The 15,972-nt window shown below is 42.5% G+C and overlaps 1 protein-coding gene across 4 annotated transcripts in view; it reads left to right on the forward strand.

The window, feature by feature from the left end:
• The first annotated feature begins 3,233 nt into the window (after positions 1-3,233).
• Positions 3,234-15,972, forward strand: part of uxs1 (UDP-glucuronate decarboxylase 1) — a 69,348-nt gene continuing 56,609 nt past the window's right edge. For 2 of the 4 annotated variants that reach the window (XM_052026551.1, XM_052026552.1), the window contains exon 1: positions 3,337-3,546. In XM_052026551.1, the coding sequence (XP_051882511.1) occupies positions 3,354-3,546 (193 nt within the window). In that variant the 5' untranslated portion in view covers positions 3,337-3,353. Of the gene's footprint in view, positions 3,547-15,972 lie in introns of all 4 variants that reach the window. The other 2 variants (XM_052026554.1, XM_052026553.1) reach the window with 2 other exon arrangements.

A 15,972-nucleotide genomic window follows, 5' to 3' on the forward strand; every position in this document is an offset into this window, starting at 1 on the left:
CCGCTCATCCCTCCCCACCGATCCCCTTCCAGGCACTTGTTCCTGCAACAGTGCTGAGTGTTACACCTGCCCCTACACCTCCTCCCTCACCACTATTCAGGGCCCTAAACAGCCCTTCCAGGTGAGGCAGCGCTTCACATGTGAATCCATCAGGGTCATTTACTGCATCTGGTGCTCCTGGTGCAGCCTCCTCTACATTGGTGAGACCCGATGCAGATTGGGGGATCGCTTCATCGACCACCTTCGCTCCATCCGCCGGAACAGCCAGGACGTCCCGGTGGCCAGCCATTTTAATTCCACTTTCCATCCCCACACTGACATGTCAGTCCATGACCTCCTCTACTGCCAAGTTGAGGCTAAACGCAGATTCGAGGAACAACACCTCATATCCCGTCTTGGTAGTCTCTAACCTGATGGCATCAATATCGATTTCTCTAATTTCCGGTAACCACTCCCTCCCTTTTGTTTTCCCTTATCCCCCTGGCCCCTTTACCCCTTCTCTTTCCCCTCCCCCACCCTCATGACTCGCCCATCACCCCCACCTTCCTCCCTCTGGTTCCCCACCTCCTTCCCTTTATTCCATGGTCTATTGTCATCTATCAGATTCCATCCTGTTCAGCCCTTTGTTTCTTCCACCTATCACCTCCCAGCTTCTAACATCATTCCTACTTCCCCCTCTCCCCCACCTACCTACCTTCCTCCCTCACCTGGATTCACCCATCACCTGCCAGCTCGTGCTCCTCCCCTTCCCCCCACCCTTTTATTCTGGCATCTGCCCTCCTTTCCAGTCCTGAAGGGTCTCGGCCTGAAACGTCAACTGTTCATTTCCCTCCATAGATGCTGCCTGACCCTTTGAGCTCCTCCAGCATTTTGTGTGTGTTGCTCCAGATTCCAGCATCTGCAGCCTCTCTTGTGCCTGAATAGCCAATGTTGTTCCTTTGTTCAAGAAGGGAAATAGGGATCCAGGAAATTACAGGCTGGTGAGCCTCTCATCAATGGTCGGAAAGCTATTGGAGAAACGCATTTGGAAAAACATGGCCTGATTAGGGACAGTTAGCATGGCTTTGTCTTACAAACTTTATTGAGTTTTTGAGAAGGTGATTAATGAGCGTAAAGCAATGGATGTTGTCTACGTGGATTTTAGTAAGGCATTTGACAAGGTCCCTCATGGTAGACTGATCCAGAAGGTTAAGATGCATGGGACTCACAGTGACTTGGTAGGGTAGTTTGGATTCAGAATTGGCCTGTCCATAAAAGACAGAGGGTAGTGGTGGAAGGGTGTTATTCTTGCTGGAGGTCCATGGCCAGTGTGGTTCCATAGGGATAAGTGCTGGGGCCTCTGTTGTTTGTGAGATATATACATAAATAATGAAAATGTAGATGGGTGGGTTAGTCAGTTAGTAAGTTTGCAAATTACACAAAGATTGGTGGAATTGTGGACAGTGTAGAGGGCTGTCAAAGGATACAACAGAATATAGATCTGTTACAGATATTGGTGGAATCATGACAGATGGATTTTCATCTGAGAAAGTGTGACTTTGGGATATCTAATTTAAGGGGAAGGTAGACACTTAATGGCAGGACCCTTAACAGCATTGATCTACAGAAGGATCTTTAGCTCCCTGAAAGTGGCCAGGCAAGTAGATGGGGTGGTAAAGGAGGTGAATGCCTTCTTGCCTTTATTGGTTGGGGCATTAAGTATAAGAGTCAGGAAGTAATGTTGTAGCTATATAAAACTTTGATTAGGCCGCACTTGGAATATTGTAGGCAGTTCTCATTGCCGCATTACAGGAAGGATGTGGAGGCTTTAGAAAGGGTGCAGAAGTGGTTTACCAGGATGCTGCCTGGATAAGAGGATATGAGCTATAAGGAGAGGTTGGGATAACTTATTTTCTCTGTAGTGTCAGAGGCTGAGGGGAGACCTGATAGACATTTATAAGATTATTGGAGGCATAGATAGGGTAGATAGTCAGAATCTTTTTCCCAGGGTAGAAATCTCAATTACTAGAGGACATGCATTTAAGGTGAAAGAGGGAAAGTTTAAAGTAGATGTGCAGGGCAAGCTTTTTACACAGAGAGTGATAGGTGCCTGGAACGGGCTGCCAGGGTTAGTGGTGGAAATAGATAGGACATTGGAGTTTAAGAGGCTGTTAGACACGTGAATATGCAGGGAATGGAGGGATATGGATCGTGTACAAGTAGAAGAGAATTAGTTTAATTCGGCATTGTGTTCAGTGCAGACACTGTGGGTAGAAGGGCCTGTTCCTGTGCTGTATTGCTCCATGTTCTATGTTTAATTATGCTGCTATATTTTGGACAGAAACAGTACACAAGATATGCTACACGGAAGCAGAACTTTTGTAATACTGGAAGGTATGTAACTTGCTTAATTCATTGGAGCACAGCTGACTGAATGACAAAACTGTATTGATTTAACCCATACCCATCATCCCATTCTGCCCCTGTCCTTAAGTCCATTTTTTTCTGCAGCACCTAATAACTATTGCGGAGAAAAGATTGTGTAAATGGAACTCTCCGAAGATGGAAATTGTACAGTGTTGGGGGAAAAAATCACAGTAGTGTAGCGGTTAGCGTAATGCTTTACAGTGCCAGCGACCCGGGTTCAATTCCGGCTGCTGTCTGTAAGGAGTTTGTATGTTCTCCCCGTGTCTGCGTGGGTTTCCTCTGGGTGCTCCGGTTCCCTCCCACATTCCAAAGACGTACGGGTTAGGAAGTTGTGGGCATGCTGTGTTGGCACCAGAAGCGTGGCGACACTTGCGGCCTGCCCCAGAACACTCTACAAAAAGATGCATTTCACTGTGTGTTTCGATGTACGTGTGACTAATAAAGGTATCTTGTCAAATCAAAGACAATTTTTAGTTTGGCGTGGAATGATAGCAAGTAATGGCACTGCAGTTTGAAAAAAGAACTGCTGTAATGCCTGCCATAAAAGGACGCATAACCTTAGAAGAATCACTAAGGAAATTCAAGGAAGGGTTGACTTTTAATGGACTTCTCCTTCCAAAAAAAATTACAATTCTAATGTGGAGTAAGTTCTGACGACAGGTCATTGATCTGAAGCTTAACTCGTGCTTCTCTCAACACAGACGCTGCCAGACTTGATGAGTCTTTCCAGTACTGTTTTGATTATAATTCCAACGTGTTTGGCGTGATCATGAATTACCGTGTGTAGAGTGTGGTAAGTGAAGAAGCATCACTCTTCACGCATCCTGCTCCAGCCTCGCCAATCGCCGAGGAGGACAACTTGCCAACCTGGGAAGACCCAATGCTATCCCACAATGCCACCCGGCCGCGTTTGAAGACGTCTGCGCGGCAATGGCCGCTGTCTGAGCATGCGCACTGGGCCGGCCTGGGATGAGGACAGGCGGTCGGGGCAGCGGAGGATGGTAAAGAAGCGCCTGGCGGCTCTGTTCAGTGGCATTAATCGAAGGACGATGAAACTCCTGATCGCACTCGCACTGCTCGCTTACGTAGCCTGTGAGTTTGTCCTCCAGACTGCATCTCTGCACCCTTATAGTCACTTGTGTGAGTGTGGCGGCAAAGCAAGGATGGCTCTGGGGATGGGAGAAGGGCTGGAGGGGAGCGGACAGGAGGGATGGTGGTGAGAAGAGTGCCGCAGGACAGGGACTAGGAGGGGGTGCGGTGTGTAGTGGAGGGCAGCGATAGGAGAGTGGACTGTGCTTGGGGGGGCACGGAGATCGCCTACTGGAGTGGAAGTGAATGGGTATCTGTAAGATTAGAGGACAGGCTAGAGTCTGGGGCCTGGCATCTCGCACTTTGTGGGAAGGGGAGGGAGGGGGTGGTGCTGGAGGTGGGTGGAAGCTGGGGTTTGGGGTGCTAGATGGTAGATGCTGTGGAATTGGAGGATAGAAGATGGGGCTGAAGATAAGTGGCAGGAGGCTGAGGTGAGATTTGATTCTTAATCTGTCCACCTTTGCTGTTTTGTCATGATAAAAGTTGGTTTAATAACTTTTATAAACAATGTTTTGTCTTGAATTATATGGGTCTACGTCAGTATGAAGTGTTCACAAAGGTATAAATTCAAAACCATGATCTGAGAAATTGGTGATTAAGTTTCTATTTTAAAATCTAAATATTTACTTTTGCTGGCAAAGAAAATGTAATTCCCCCAATAAAAATGTAATTACTTTGCTCTACCTACAGCTATTTTAGTATTGGTGCTGATGCCTTTCTGTTCTTGTGATATTTATATGCTGTAAATATTTTTTTTCATTTGGAAAGTTGAATGATATTATTATCAAAATTAAATTATCAAAATAGTTTTTGACATCTTCTGAAGGTTCCTGACTATTCTACAAAAGTATACTTTTTCATATTCATTCATGAGATATTAATATTGCTAGCAATACCAACATTAATTATTCAGTCCTAATTGTCCCTAAACTGAGGAGGTAGTTCAGAGTCAACCATATTAGTAGGTTTACATACAAGCAAGATGGCAGATTCCCCTCTCTGAATATTGGTGAACAACATAAGGAAATAAGAGCAGGAGTCAGCCACTTAGCCCCTCAAGCCTGCTCCACTGTTCAATATGATCATGGCTGATCTGCCCTAAGTGTCATCTCCCTTTCTGCACCAGTTCCCTTAGGCCCTCAATTCCCTGATCTTTCAAAAATGTATCTCCTTCCTCCAGTCTCTAAAACTCTCTTGGGTAAGGAATTCAAGAGACCACCCTTTGTAAGAAGTTGTTCCTACCTGCCTCGTTTTTAAATGACTGCCCCTTAATCTTGTAACTACATCACGTTGTTTGAGATTATTCCACTAGTGGAAACATCTTGCCCTCTACCCTGTCGTGCCCTGTAAGGATCTTTTATGTTTCAATAAGGACACCCTCATTCTTTCAAACTCCAGTGAAGACCATGAAAGTTTTTTTTTATAGACCATCCAACAGCTTCATTGTTACCTTTACTGAGACTGGCTTTAATTCCAAATTTATTTAATTACTTCAATTTAAACTCTTAGCTGCCATGGTGAGATTTGAACTCGTATCTCTGGATCAGTGGTCCAGATCTCTTGCTGTTAGTCCAGTAAATTAACTGCTGCACCGCCATATCATAATTATCATAATTTCTTTCATGTCTTCAGGAGCTTGGGTTACTTGGAATGTTTTCATGTTCTGTTTTTGTGTGTAAAAAGTATCCAATTTGTCGCCCTCACCTACTGTTTTTCCCCCAAAGTCCAGCAGTTTTTTTCTATTTTCATACTTTTTACTCTATAGGACTTTGGAGGTAATGGGCAGTAGTAACTCATTGGATAAATTTTAACATCCCATGTAGTTCTCTTATTTGTGTCTTCTGCTTGCATGGGAACATAACAAATTAGGAGCAGGAGTAGGCCACTTGGCCTCTCAAGGCTGCTCCATAAGAGCATGGCTGCTTTGAGTGTAAAGTCAACTTTGCATTCCAGTCTACTTGTAGTAATCTTTCACCCTCATGCATATGAAAAATCCATTTACCTCTGCCTTAAAAATATTCAAAGACTCTTCTTTCACGACCCTTTGGAGAAGAGAATTCCAAAGACTCAGAACGTTATTGGAGAAAAAATATTGCCTCATCTCTGTCTTAAACGGGCAACCTCTTATTTTTAAACAATGGTTCCTATTTCTAGATTTTCTTCAAAGAATGAATATTCTCCATGCACCCAAGACCCTCGGGATCTTGTATGTTTCAAACAAGTCTCCTCTCAGTCTTCTGAACTCCAGCAACTACAAGCCTATCCTGTCCAGCCTTTCCTCTTAAAGCAACCTTGCTGATCCTGACATTAATTTTCATTTACTTAAACTGTTATTTATTTACTTTATTCACTTTTTAAAAACCTTTAATAATTCTAAGCTCTGCTCGGAGGAAATGGCTTCTTCAAATAACTAATGTCCTTCAGATGAGTTTTCAAGCTGATAAGTCCTTGCTTTGCCAAAGTGTGATGCTCCTAATTGGGTTCAGTATTCCAGCTGAAGCCTAACCAGTAATTAATCAATACATAGCATAACCGTCTTGCTTCTGTAAAGCTGAGAAGCCCATTTACCTTTCCAATCGCTTCTCAACTGCTTTGAAAGACTTGTATATATGAAAATCACTCTCAGATCTTTGTTTATACAACTCCTTTCATCATTGGTTGGTCATCAATTTCAATGTCATTTGTGCAATCTTTTTTGGTGAGCCTGAATGTCGTTGGCAAGACCAGCCCTGGAGGCACATACTGGGGAATAGTGGTAGCAAGGGAAAGACACTGTGGCAGGTGCAGATGCTGAGGCCTTCCTGTGTTCTTTGGCTCTGGTGACTTGGTCCTGTTGGTTGCCTTTAAAATTGATACAGGCACTTGGTCAAAGCACACCAACCTGTTCTGTCTTGGGCACAAGACTCCAGCTGTCTTGCAGGAATGCCACTGTGTTTGAGACTGTCTTTGATATAATCTTTGTATCCCTTTCTTGGACACCTCTGGTTCCAGTGGCCCTGTGCAAGAACTCCATAAAAGGAGCTGGTGTGACATATAGGAGTTGTCCATATGCATTACATTGGCTTGTCCAGCGCACCTGTACCCTCAGGATTATGGCCTCAATGCTGACCTGGCCAGCCCTGCCCAGAAGTTTCAAGTTTGTCATCTTGTCCTGCTATTTGATGCCCTTGAGTGATCGCAGAGATCTCGTGTGGAAGCACTCCAGTTGTTTGATGTGTTTCCTGCATAACGTCCAAGTCTCACGGCCATACAAAAGTCTACGACTGCTTTGTATACTTTGATCTTGCTTGACATTTCTGTAGTTCATCATACAAGAGTGCAGGTGATCAAGCAACTGACTGGCCTTGCTGATTTGAGCCACAATATCCATGTCAAGAGAACTGTCAGAAGAGATGAAGCTTACCAGGTACTTGAGGTGATCAACTGTCTTCAGCTTGGTGCCATTGATGCTTATGCTGAAAGGATATGCTGCAGAGCCTGGAGCAGATTAGCGCAGGGCCTTGGTCTTGTTGAGACTGATTGTAAGGCTGAAGAATCATGAGGCTTCGGCAGACTTGTCAATGATGACTTGAAGGTCAAATTCCAAATGACATAAGGATGCAGTCGTCAGCAAACAATGCCCCTAAGATCAGTTTCTCAAGTGTCCTGGTCCTTGCCTTCAGTCTCTAGAGATCAAAAAGCGAGCTGTCCAGTCTGTGTCTCAAGTACAGTCCTCTTTGAAGGTCGTGCAGGGCATGGTTCAGGACATGCATGAAGAACAGGTTGAACAGGACTGGAGCGAGTACACAGCCCCGTTTCACACCATTGAAAATGTCAAATGGTGTTGAAGTATCACCACTGTTGAGGATGAGACCCACCATGTCGTCATGGAAGAGGCGAATGATCTGGATGAACTTCCTGGCACAGCTGAACTTTTCGAGGATGACCCAGAGTGCTTCGCTGTTGATGGTGTCAGAGACCTTCGTCAATTCAATGAAAACAGAGTAGAGGTCTGTGTGCTGCTCCATGCCTATCTCCCAGACCTTTCTCGCCAAGAAGACCATATTGACAGTGCTGCAGCCTGGGCTGAAGCCACACTGAGGCTCTGGCAGGGTTTCTTCTGAGACAGAGTGAATTAAATGGTTGAGGATGACCTGTGCAAGAATCTTTCCAGCGATGGAAAAGAGGAAGATACCTCAATAGTTGCCACAGTCTGCTTTGCTGCCTTTGAAGAGGGAGACAACTGTAGCATCTTGAAATTGTAGCATCATTGTCTCTTCCTCACAAGTGCTGTTAGAATGTCATGGATGCATCCAGAGTCTTGGGGGCCAGTTGCTTTGAAGAGTTCAGGAGGAAGACCACCCATGGCCAATGTCTTGCTGGAGCTGGTTTGATTAATTAATTTCTTGACCCAGTCCAGAGTTGGGGGTAGGTCAGTGTCATCCAGAGTGGGCTTCTGTGGGATCATGTCCAGGGCTGCGGGGTCAACAGTAGAGCGCCTGTTAAGGAGGTTGGAGAAATGCCCCCACCAACACAATGATGCTCCCTTTGTCTTTGAATGAGGTAGTGCCATCAGAGGAGAGGAGTGGAGTAATGCTGGGCTTTGGGGGTCCATAAACAGTTTTTGACAAACTGAAAAACTCAGTTGAGTTGTTTGGGTCAGCATAGTGCTGGACCTCATCTGCCTTGTGGATCCACCAATTGTAATGCATTTTACAGAGTGCTCTTTGGGCTTTTCTTTGCAGATGTTCAAAGCGATTTTTCTTTGACGTGGAGGTGACATCATTCTGCTACTCGACAAAGGCATTGAGCTTTTCTTCCGGAAGTTTATTGATCTCATTATTTGTTCTTGTCAAACTAGTCCTGTTGAACCAGCTGCTTAGGTCTAAGGACAACCTTTACAGACTTGGTAACCATCTTTTTAATTGGTTCCACTTCTCAGTTGCGTCTCCAGTAGGTGGTCGATGAGTAGCCAGTGTGTCATCAAGATGGAACTTCTCCCACACATCTGAGTGCTTCAGCTTCACAGTGTTGAATGTGGCTCGGGTAAACTTTGGCTTCCTATGGTGCACAGGGACAATGTGGCGGTTGACAACTGATCTGACTGGTCCGTGATCTGTCAAACACTCTGCTCCCTGCATGGCTGTGGTGTTCCTGACATCATGGATACCCTGTCTGTGAACATAATCTATAAGATGCCACTGCTTGGACCTGGGATGCATCCACCCAGTCTTGTATTTGTTGGCCATTCTGAAGAGTGTGTTGGTGATGGTGAGGTTGTTCTCAGCACACCTGGTCAATAGGAACAGCCCATTGCTGTTTGTCGTTCCAACTCAGTGTGAGCCTTCGCACCTTCTCAGCTGTCTGTTGCTTCCAACTCTGGCGCTGAAGTCGCCAAGTATTATGAGCTTGTCACTTGCAGGAGTAGACTTCACCAGGAAGTCAAGCTTCTCAGAGAACGCCTCCTTACTGTCATTGCAGCTGGTCAGGGTGGAGACGTAGGCACTAATGATGGTAATGTGTCGGGTGCAGTTGAGGGGAAGCGAAACTTTGAGAGGCATTCATTGGCACCAGTGAGGAGATTGGGCAGAGGAGCATGGTGCATATGGCAAATCCAACTCCATATATCCTGTCCTCATTTTCAGGTTTGCCCTTCCAGAAGAAGGTGTAGCCTCCCACTCCTTTAAAGTTGTACAATTGTATTGATATCCTTCCTTCAAACATTCATCACTTGACACTATTCTGCATTCAATGTGACTGCGTGCTCCTGAAATTTGATACTCAGTTTCAGTATTTCTGAGTTTATTGTCACCTACAAACTTAGAAATTATGGCCAAATTATCGTATTTAAAAGCAAGTGGTTCTAATACTATACCCAGGGAAAGCATTGTAGACTTGTGTACGGAGGGAAAAGACCTTACCACGGGTATCTACTTACTGCTCCTTAGCCAATACGTTTCACAGCTGCAGTGCTTGTAGGCTTCGACTTTCTTAACATCTATTATCTGGCACTTTGTTAACGATCTTTTGAAAATTAGTATATGTAGTACTAATTGTACTGCCAAATAATATTGCTCCTTTAATACTTATTATTGACAAATGTGAAGTGATTTATAGTTATCAAATTCAAGCTTGCTGCTGCAGCTTATTTTAATCTTATGGAGAGCAAGGACTTGAAATAATTTGTTCATTTCTCAGGACTAAATTCAGTTTTATAATTTTAACTGGCTCACATGTTAGTTTACAATGGCACCAGCATGTTGCCAGCTTATGGTGTTGTACTTAATAAAATGCCAATGCTGCACTTTTAATTCTCCAGTATTCAAATAACACTGTCATAAGAATGAAGCTCGTTGTATGCAAATCTTAACTTCTGGGAGGTAAAAATCACCAGGGTTGAATATGATATGAGTGATACCTTGTCCTTGATCCAAGCAGGTTGCAAGATTTTGCAGTTTTGCTCTTTACAGTCATATCTGCCAGCAGACAGGTGAAAAGTCAAAGAATAGAAGTACAAAAATATTAACAGGACTAAGCCATTTGTCCCCTCAAAGCTGGTCTGTTATTCAACAAGATCATCTGCATCAATTCCACTTTCTCATGATATGCTCGTTTTTATGATTGCTTTAGTTCTCAGAAGTACTTCTGTATCTGTTTTGAACATACTCACTGGCAGAGGATTGCAAAAGTTTACAGGCAACTAAGTAAAGAAATTCCTCCTTTCTGTAAATTATGGATTTCTAGTATGAGACTGTCCAAAATAGAGAAACAGCTTTCTAGCATACATGCTGTAAGACCTTCAAGGACTTCGTACACTTAATAATTCTGAATGGCTGGAAAATATAGGACTAACTATTGATTCAGTCTCTCCTGATGGGTTACCTTCTCAAGTTCAGGTTATACTTTATTGTCATTCACCCATATGCTATAAAAACACATGGAGGAACGAAAAGTCGTTTTCCTCCAGACTCTCACAACGGAGGACATATAATAAACGCAGACAAAAAAAATTGTGCAAGTACAAATAGTGCAAAGAATGGTATATACAGAATACAAAATTAGTGCAGGGTTAGTGCAAAACCCGAGTTGGACGAAGAAAATATAGAACTCAGTGTTGCACTAAATGTATAAACGTGTTCAGCAGCAGCCAAAGTTCTTATACGTTGTCATGCAAACCAGGGCTTTTGGCAAGGCATTTGTCTGAAACTGCTTCCAGGGTATTCAGGAGCCTGACAGCCTGGGGGGAAAAACTGTACAACAGTCTAGTAGTTCTGGCCGGATGCTCCGGTACCGCTTGCCAGTCGGCAGTGGGACAAATAGGTCGTGCAGGAATCAACCTACAGAACATTATTGTTGCTTCTAGGGCAAGTTTATTCTTCCATAAATGGGGTGACGAAGCTGTATACTGTATTGCAAGTGTATCAAAGACTTGCTTTGGAAAGAACATGTCTTTTTGTTTGAAAGATTAAACTGGATCCCTATCTTTTCTCTTGGATGGACACAAAAGATCTTGTGGCACAAATTTGATGAAGAGCAGGGGAGTTACCTCTGTCCTGGTCAATATTTATCCCTCATTCAACATCATTGAAACATGTTGTCTGCTTATTATCACATTGTGAAAGATTGTGCACAAATTAATTGCTATGCTTCCTATATCATAGCAGTCACTCTGCTTGAAAAATGGCTTTTATGACATTCTGAGCTGGTGAAAGACATTTTATAATTTTAACTTTTACTTTTTCTTTACCCTTGTATTCTAAGTACTTTGCAATAAAGGCTAACATAACATTAGCTTTCCTAATTGATTATTGAACCGATGTGATAAATTTCTTTGATTTGTGTTTGATAAGCCACCAATTCCTCTGAATAACAACATTCGCTAGTCTCTCTGTATTTTAAAGATCTTTTTACTCTTCTTATCAAAATAGGCAATTTTGCATTTCTGCAGCTTGTATGCCACCTGCCTTTTTCAGCAATTGACTTGCCACTTTTTCACCTTTTTTTAATTGTCAGCAAACTTGATTATAAGCCATTTGATTACATGCTACTCATATGTTAGTAAATACCTGAGGCCCAGGCACTGATCTTTGCAGTCCCCCAATAATTACAACCTGCTGATCCAAAAATGCCGCCTTTGCGAGGTGGAAGAAATCAACTTACAAGAGCAAACCTGCTGCTAGAATCCTGAAATTCAAAGCAAAATGCTTTGGTCTACAGTTGAACTGAAAAAGAATCATCAGCATTATCCTGTTTTATACTAAATGTAGATTAAGTTAAATTTATTTACAAAACTTTATGCTCAAGATAGAAATATACAAGAATGGTAAAATATTCCAACAGAATTGCACGGCATCAAACTTTTGGCCATTTAAGAGCAATTCTCTTTTCCAAGCTGCCTGATATAACAAACTAGCCATGAAGATGAGTAAACCAATGCAAATTGGAAACAGATGGGCTCTTATAGGTAGCTGTTGATCAGGAAATATTATTCTGAGATATCAATAGATGATCGCTTGAGGTTTGCTAGCTTAATCCATAAAATTCTCAAAGAAATTCTAGTTAAACTAATAACATTCAGATGGATAGGACTGAAGCATATGCTGGAGATGGAGTGCCATAAACTTAAGAAGTGTGTAAAGTATTTGCTGTAGAGTTTTATGGTTGGAACTCATTGAGGTGGAGGTAAAGTAATTGTCTTGTGCCTTTAACTTGCAATGTATATGTAAATGCAGAAGAAATGCCATTTTCTATTGCAACAAACAATCTGCTGGAGGAAGTCAGCTGGTCACACAGCAGCTGGTGCACACCAGTATGATGGGATGGAGAGGAGGAATTGTCGATGTTTTGGATTGAAACCCTACATCTGGACTTGAGTTCTTCCAGCAGATTGTTTATTGCTCCAGATTCCAGCATCTGCAGTTTCTTGTGACTGTCATTTTGTCTTGGTCAATTTAATTTGTGTTGTGATTAAATTGAACATTTTGCAAATGCTTGAAATAATGTAACTGAGGAAATCAGTGTGTTGAAAACAAAAAAAAACCTTCTTCAAACTTGCAAACATTATGGAACTGAACATTTATAAAGTAACGTTTAGTTGCACAGTGTTTATGCACCTCCCAATCTACTTGGCAGTACCAAAGTGACATTTCATAGAAGCAGGGAGGTATTGGAGAGCACAAGGGCTCGCGGGGATTTCTCACTCTAACCAGTTTCTTCAAATACATTTATGTAACACCATTAAAACATCCCAAGGAACTTTACAGCAAGAACATTATCAGATAAGGTTTGCTACAGGGCATCCAGGGATATATGAAGAAAATTAATCAAAAGTTTGGTCAGAGGTAATTTTAAGGATGATCTAAATGAGGGAGAGAGGCTGAGAGATTCTCAGAATAAAATACAATTGTGAATTTATTGACCAGGTTATACATAGTTTGTTAACAGTTTGGGGTGCTTGATTGTTGAAAAATATAGGAAAACCATAGGAAGGTAAAGTATAGGTTTACAAGGATCATGACAAGGATAAGAACTAATAGTTAGGAGAAGAAACTAGAGATCTCAGGACCATTTTGGCTGGAGCAAAGAAGAAATAAATGTTTTTAAAATTCTTTGTTCTGATCATGTAAGTAATCACTATTCCCTGTGGTTGGGGATTAAAGGGCCCAATTTGAGATCCATAGTGTGTTGGAGATAGGAGGCAGAGGATAGTGGTTGAAGGGTGTTTTTCTGACTGGAAGTCTGTAATCAGTGGTGTACCACATGGATTGGTACTGGGACCATTGTTGTTTTATCATTTATAAAAATGGCTTGAATGAGAATGTAGGTGGACTGATTCGTACGTTTACTGATGACATAAAAATAGGTGGAATAGTAGATAGCAAGGAAGGTTGTGAAAGGATACAGAGGGATAGGGATGAGTTGGAAAGTTAGGAGGAGTGGTGGCAGATGGAATTTATTCCAGACAAGTGTGACATAATGCATTTTGGGATGTAAAATACTAACGTAACGCTTGCAGTAAATAGCTGGGACCTCAGGAGTGTTGATATACAGAGGGATGTTGGGGTACAAGTTCATAGCTTCCTAAAAATGACAACAAAGGTGGACAGGGTAACAAAGGAGGCATTCGGCATGCTTGTCTTCATTGGTCGAGGCATTGATTATAAGAGTTGGGATGTCATGTTGCTGCTGTACAAGTTGTAGAGTATTGTGTACAGTTCTCATTACCAGTTTATAGGAAGGGTGTGGGAACATAGAGTGCAGAAGAGATTCACCAGGTCATTGCCTGGAATGGAGGGCTGTAGTTATAAGGATAGATCGGATAGGCTGGATTTATTCTCACTGGAGTGTAAGAGGCTAAGGAGTGACCTTATAGAGGTTTATAACAGATAGGTAGATAGTCTTTTTTTTCTGGGTGGGGGTTGGCCTAAAACTAGAGGGCATGGGTTTAAGGCGAGAGGGGTAATTTAACGGAGATCTGCGGGACAGTTTTTCCCACAGAGGGTGGTAGTTATATGAGCTGCCAGAGGAAGTGGTAGAGGCAGATACAAATACAACATTCAAAAGACATTTGGGCAGGTACTTGGATAGGAAAGAAGTAGAGGGATATGGGGCTTAATGTAGGCAAATGGGATAAGTGTAGATGGGCATCACAGTCAACATGGATGAATTGGATTGAAGGGCCTGTTTCTTTGCTGTATGCCTCTGACTCTAATTTGAAGAGTGAAGTGAATTGTTCGAGTAAGTGGATGCATAATTGAACCAATGGAACTTATTTGTAGGTGTGAGGGAAAGGTATTGAGATTGATTAGAAAATCCCAGCACCAATCTAAATTGCTTCTTTGTACTTTCAGCCCACTTCATCATTTATTTGCTAATGCCTCCATCATTTCACAAATCCTCTGTTTTGTTCTTTCCTTCCCTGGTTTCCTTAACACTTTCTCTGCATCTTATAACTTGTTAATCTCTAATTTTGCGTAGTTCTGATGAAAGGCCACCAGTCTAAAATAAATTTATAAATCTAGAGATTCGTTTTTTCAGAATATATTTTTAATCTGTTTTATCTCTTTTAATCCCACTTCTTTTTCTAATCAATGTTTTACTTATAGTAAATGATTTTTGCATTGAATTAAATTTAATATGCACATTGTGGTTTATATTCCCTGATTTCGACCTTGAATGTCTGATAGGATACTTAAATCTGTTTGATTGTGCCTCTTGTTACTTGACCTATTCACAAAATTCCCAGATCCACTGTAGAAGGCAACACTCTCTGAATAAATAGTTAGGTAGCTCCTCTAACGTTTGAGCAACGAGTCCCAATCCTTTGCCACTGGTACCAAATTCTGGGCCATGGCTCAAGTGACTGTTGTTGTTACTGTTGTTCAGGCACTTAATTATATCTGCTTTTGAATGTCTGTCAATTTTTCTGTAACTAACTGTCATGTCGGTGAAAAACACGATGATGCTGGAGGAAAGCCAGGCAGCATCCGTGGGGGAAAAGCAGGCGGGCAACGTTTCGGGTCAGGACCTTTCTTCAGGACTGAAGATAGGAAAAGGGGAAGCCTAATATATAGGAGGGAAAAGCAGAGCAGTGATAGGTGGACAACAGAGGGGAGGCGGGGTGGGCACAAGGTGGTGATAGGTAGATGCAGGCAGGGAGGAGGGGAGAACAGATCCACCCAGGGATGGATCAAAGATAAGGAGAAGGGAAAAAAAGGTAGAAAAGAAGAAGCTAGGAAAGGGAAGAAGCATGGTGGGGGGGGGGCGCGGATGTGGGGAAGGGGAGGGTGGGGATTATCTAAAGTGGGAGAATTCAATGTTCATGCCGTTAGGCTGCAAGGTTCCAAGACATAAAATGAGGTGCTGTTCCTCCAGTCTGTGCTTGGAATTCCCCTGAGACTAGAGGAGGTCGAGGACTGACATATCAGTGATGGAGTGGGAAGGGGAGTTGAAGTGATCGGCAACGGGGAGATGCAGATCGCGGTTACGGACAGAGGGCAGATGTTCTGCAAAACAGTCATGTTTTTCATCTAGATTCCAGCGTCTGCAGTCCTTTGTTTCTCTGTCATCTCTGTGTGTATTTTAAGTAAGCAATTTACATTTGGGAGCTCCCCAAGAAGACTTGGAGGAGCAGCTCTAGTGCTATTTCCCTGACACATCCCTGTTTGCTATGAAAATGTCACATTAATGCATGTAAATTGAAAGATGCTTAAATATTGTGTGAACAAATGTGGCTTTATAAATTTTCAGTTTTGTAATTACTGCATGGCTGGTAAGGAGTATGGTCTGTTCTAAATATGTTGGAATTGCTTTTTTATAGGATTTCAGTTACATTATTTCAAAAACTTGTAAAATGTTCACTTTGTCACGGCATCAATGAAATGAGTGGAAAATGACTATCGACAGAGTAAAGTGCAGAAATTATTTCTCTGTATTACTCATAGGACAGTGCTAATTTCGGGTGCTTAAGCATCAGTAAGGCAAATTACTGCCATTCTG

This window comes from Pristis pectinata, chromosome 11, assembly GCF_009764475.1.
Source record: "Pristis pectinata isolate sPriPec2 chromosome 11, sPriPec2.1.pri, whole genome shotgun sequence".
In the NCBI taxonomy this organism is placed as follows: domain Eukaryota; kingdom Metazoa; phylum Chordata; class Chondrichthyes; order Rhinopristiformes; family Pristidae; genus Pristis; species Pristis pectinata.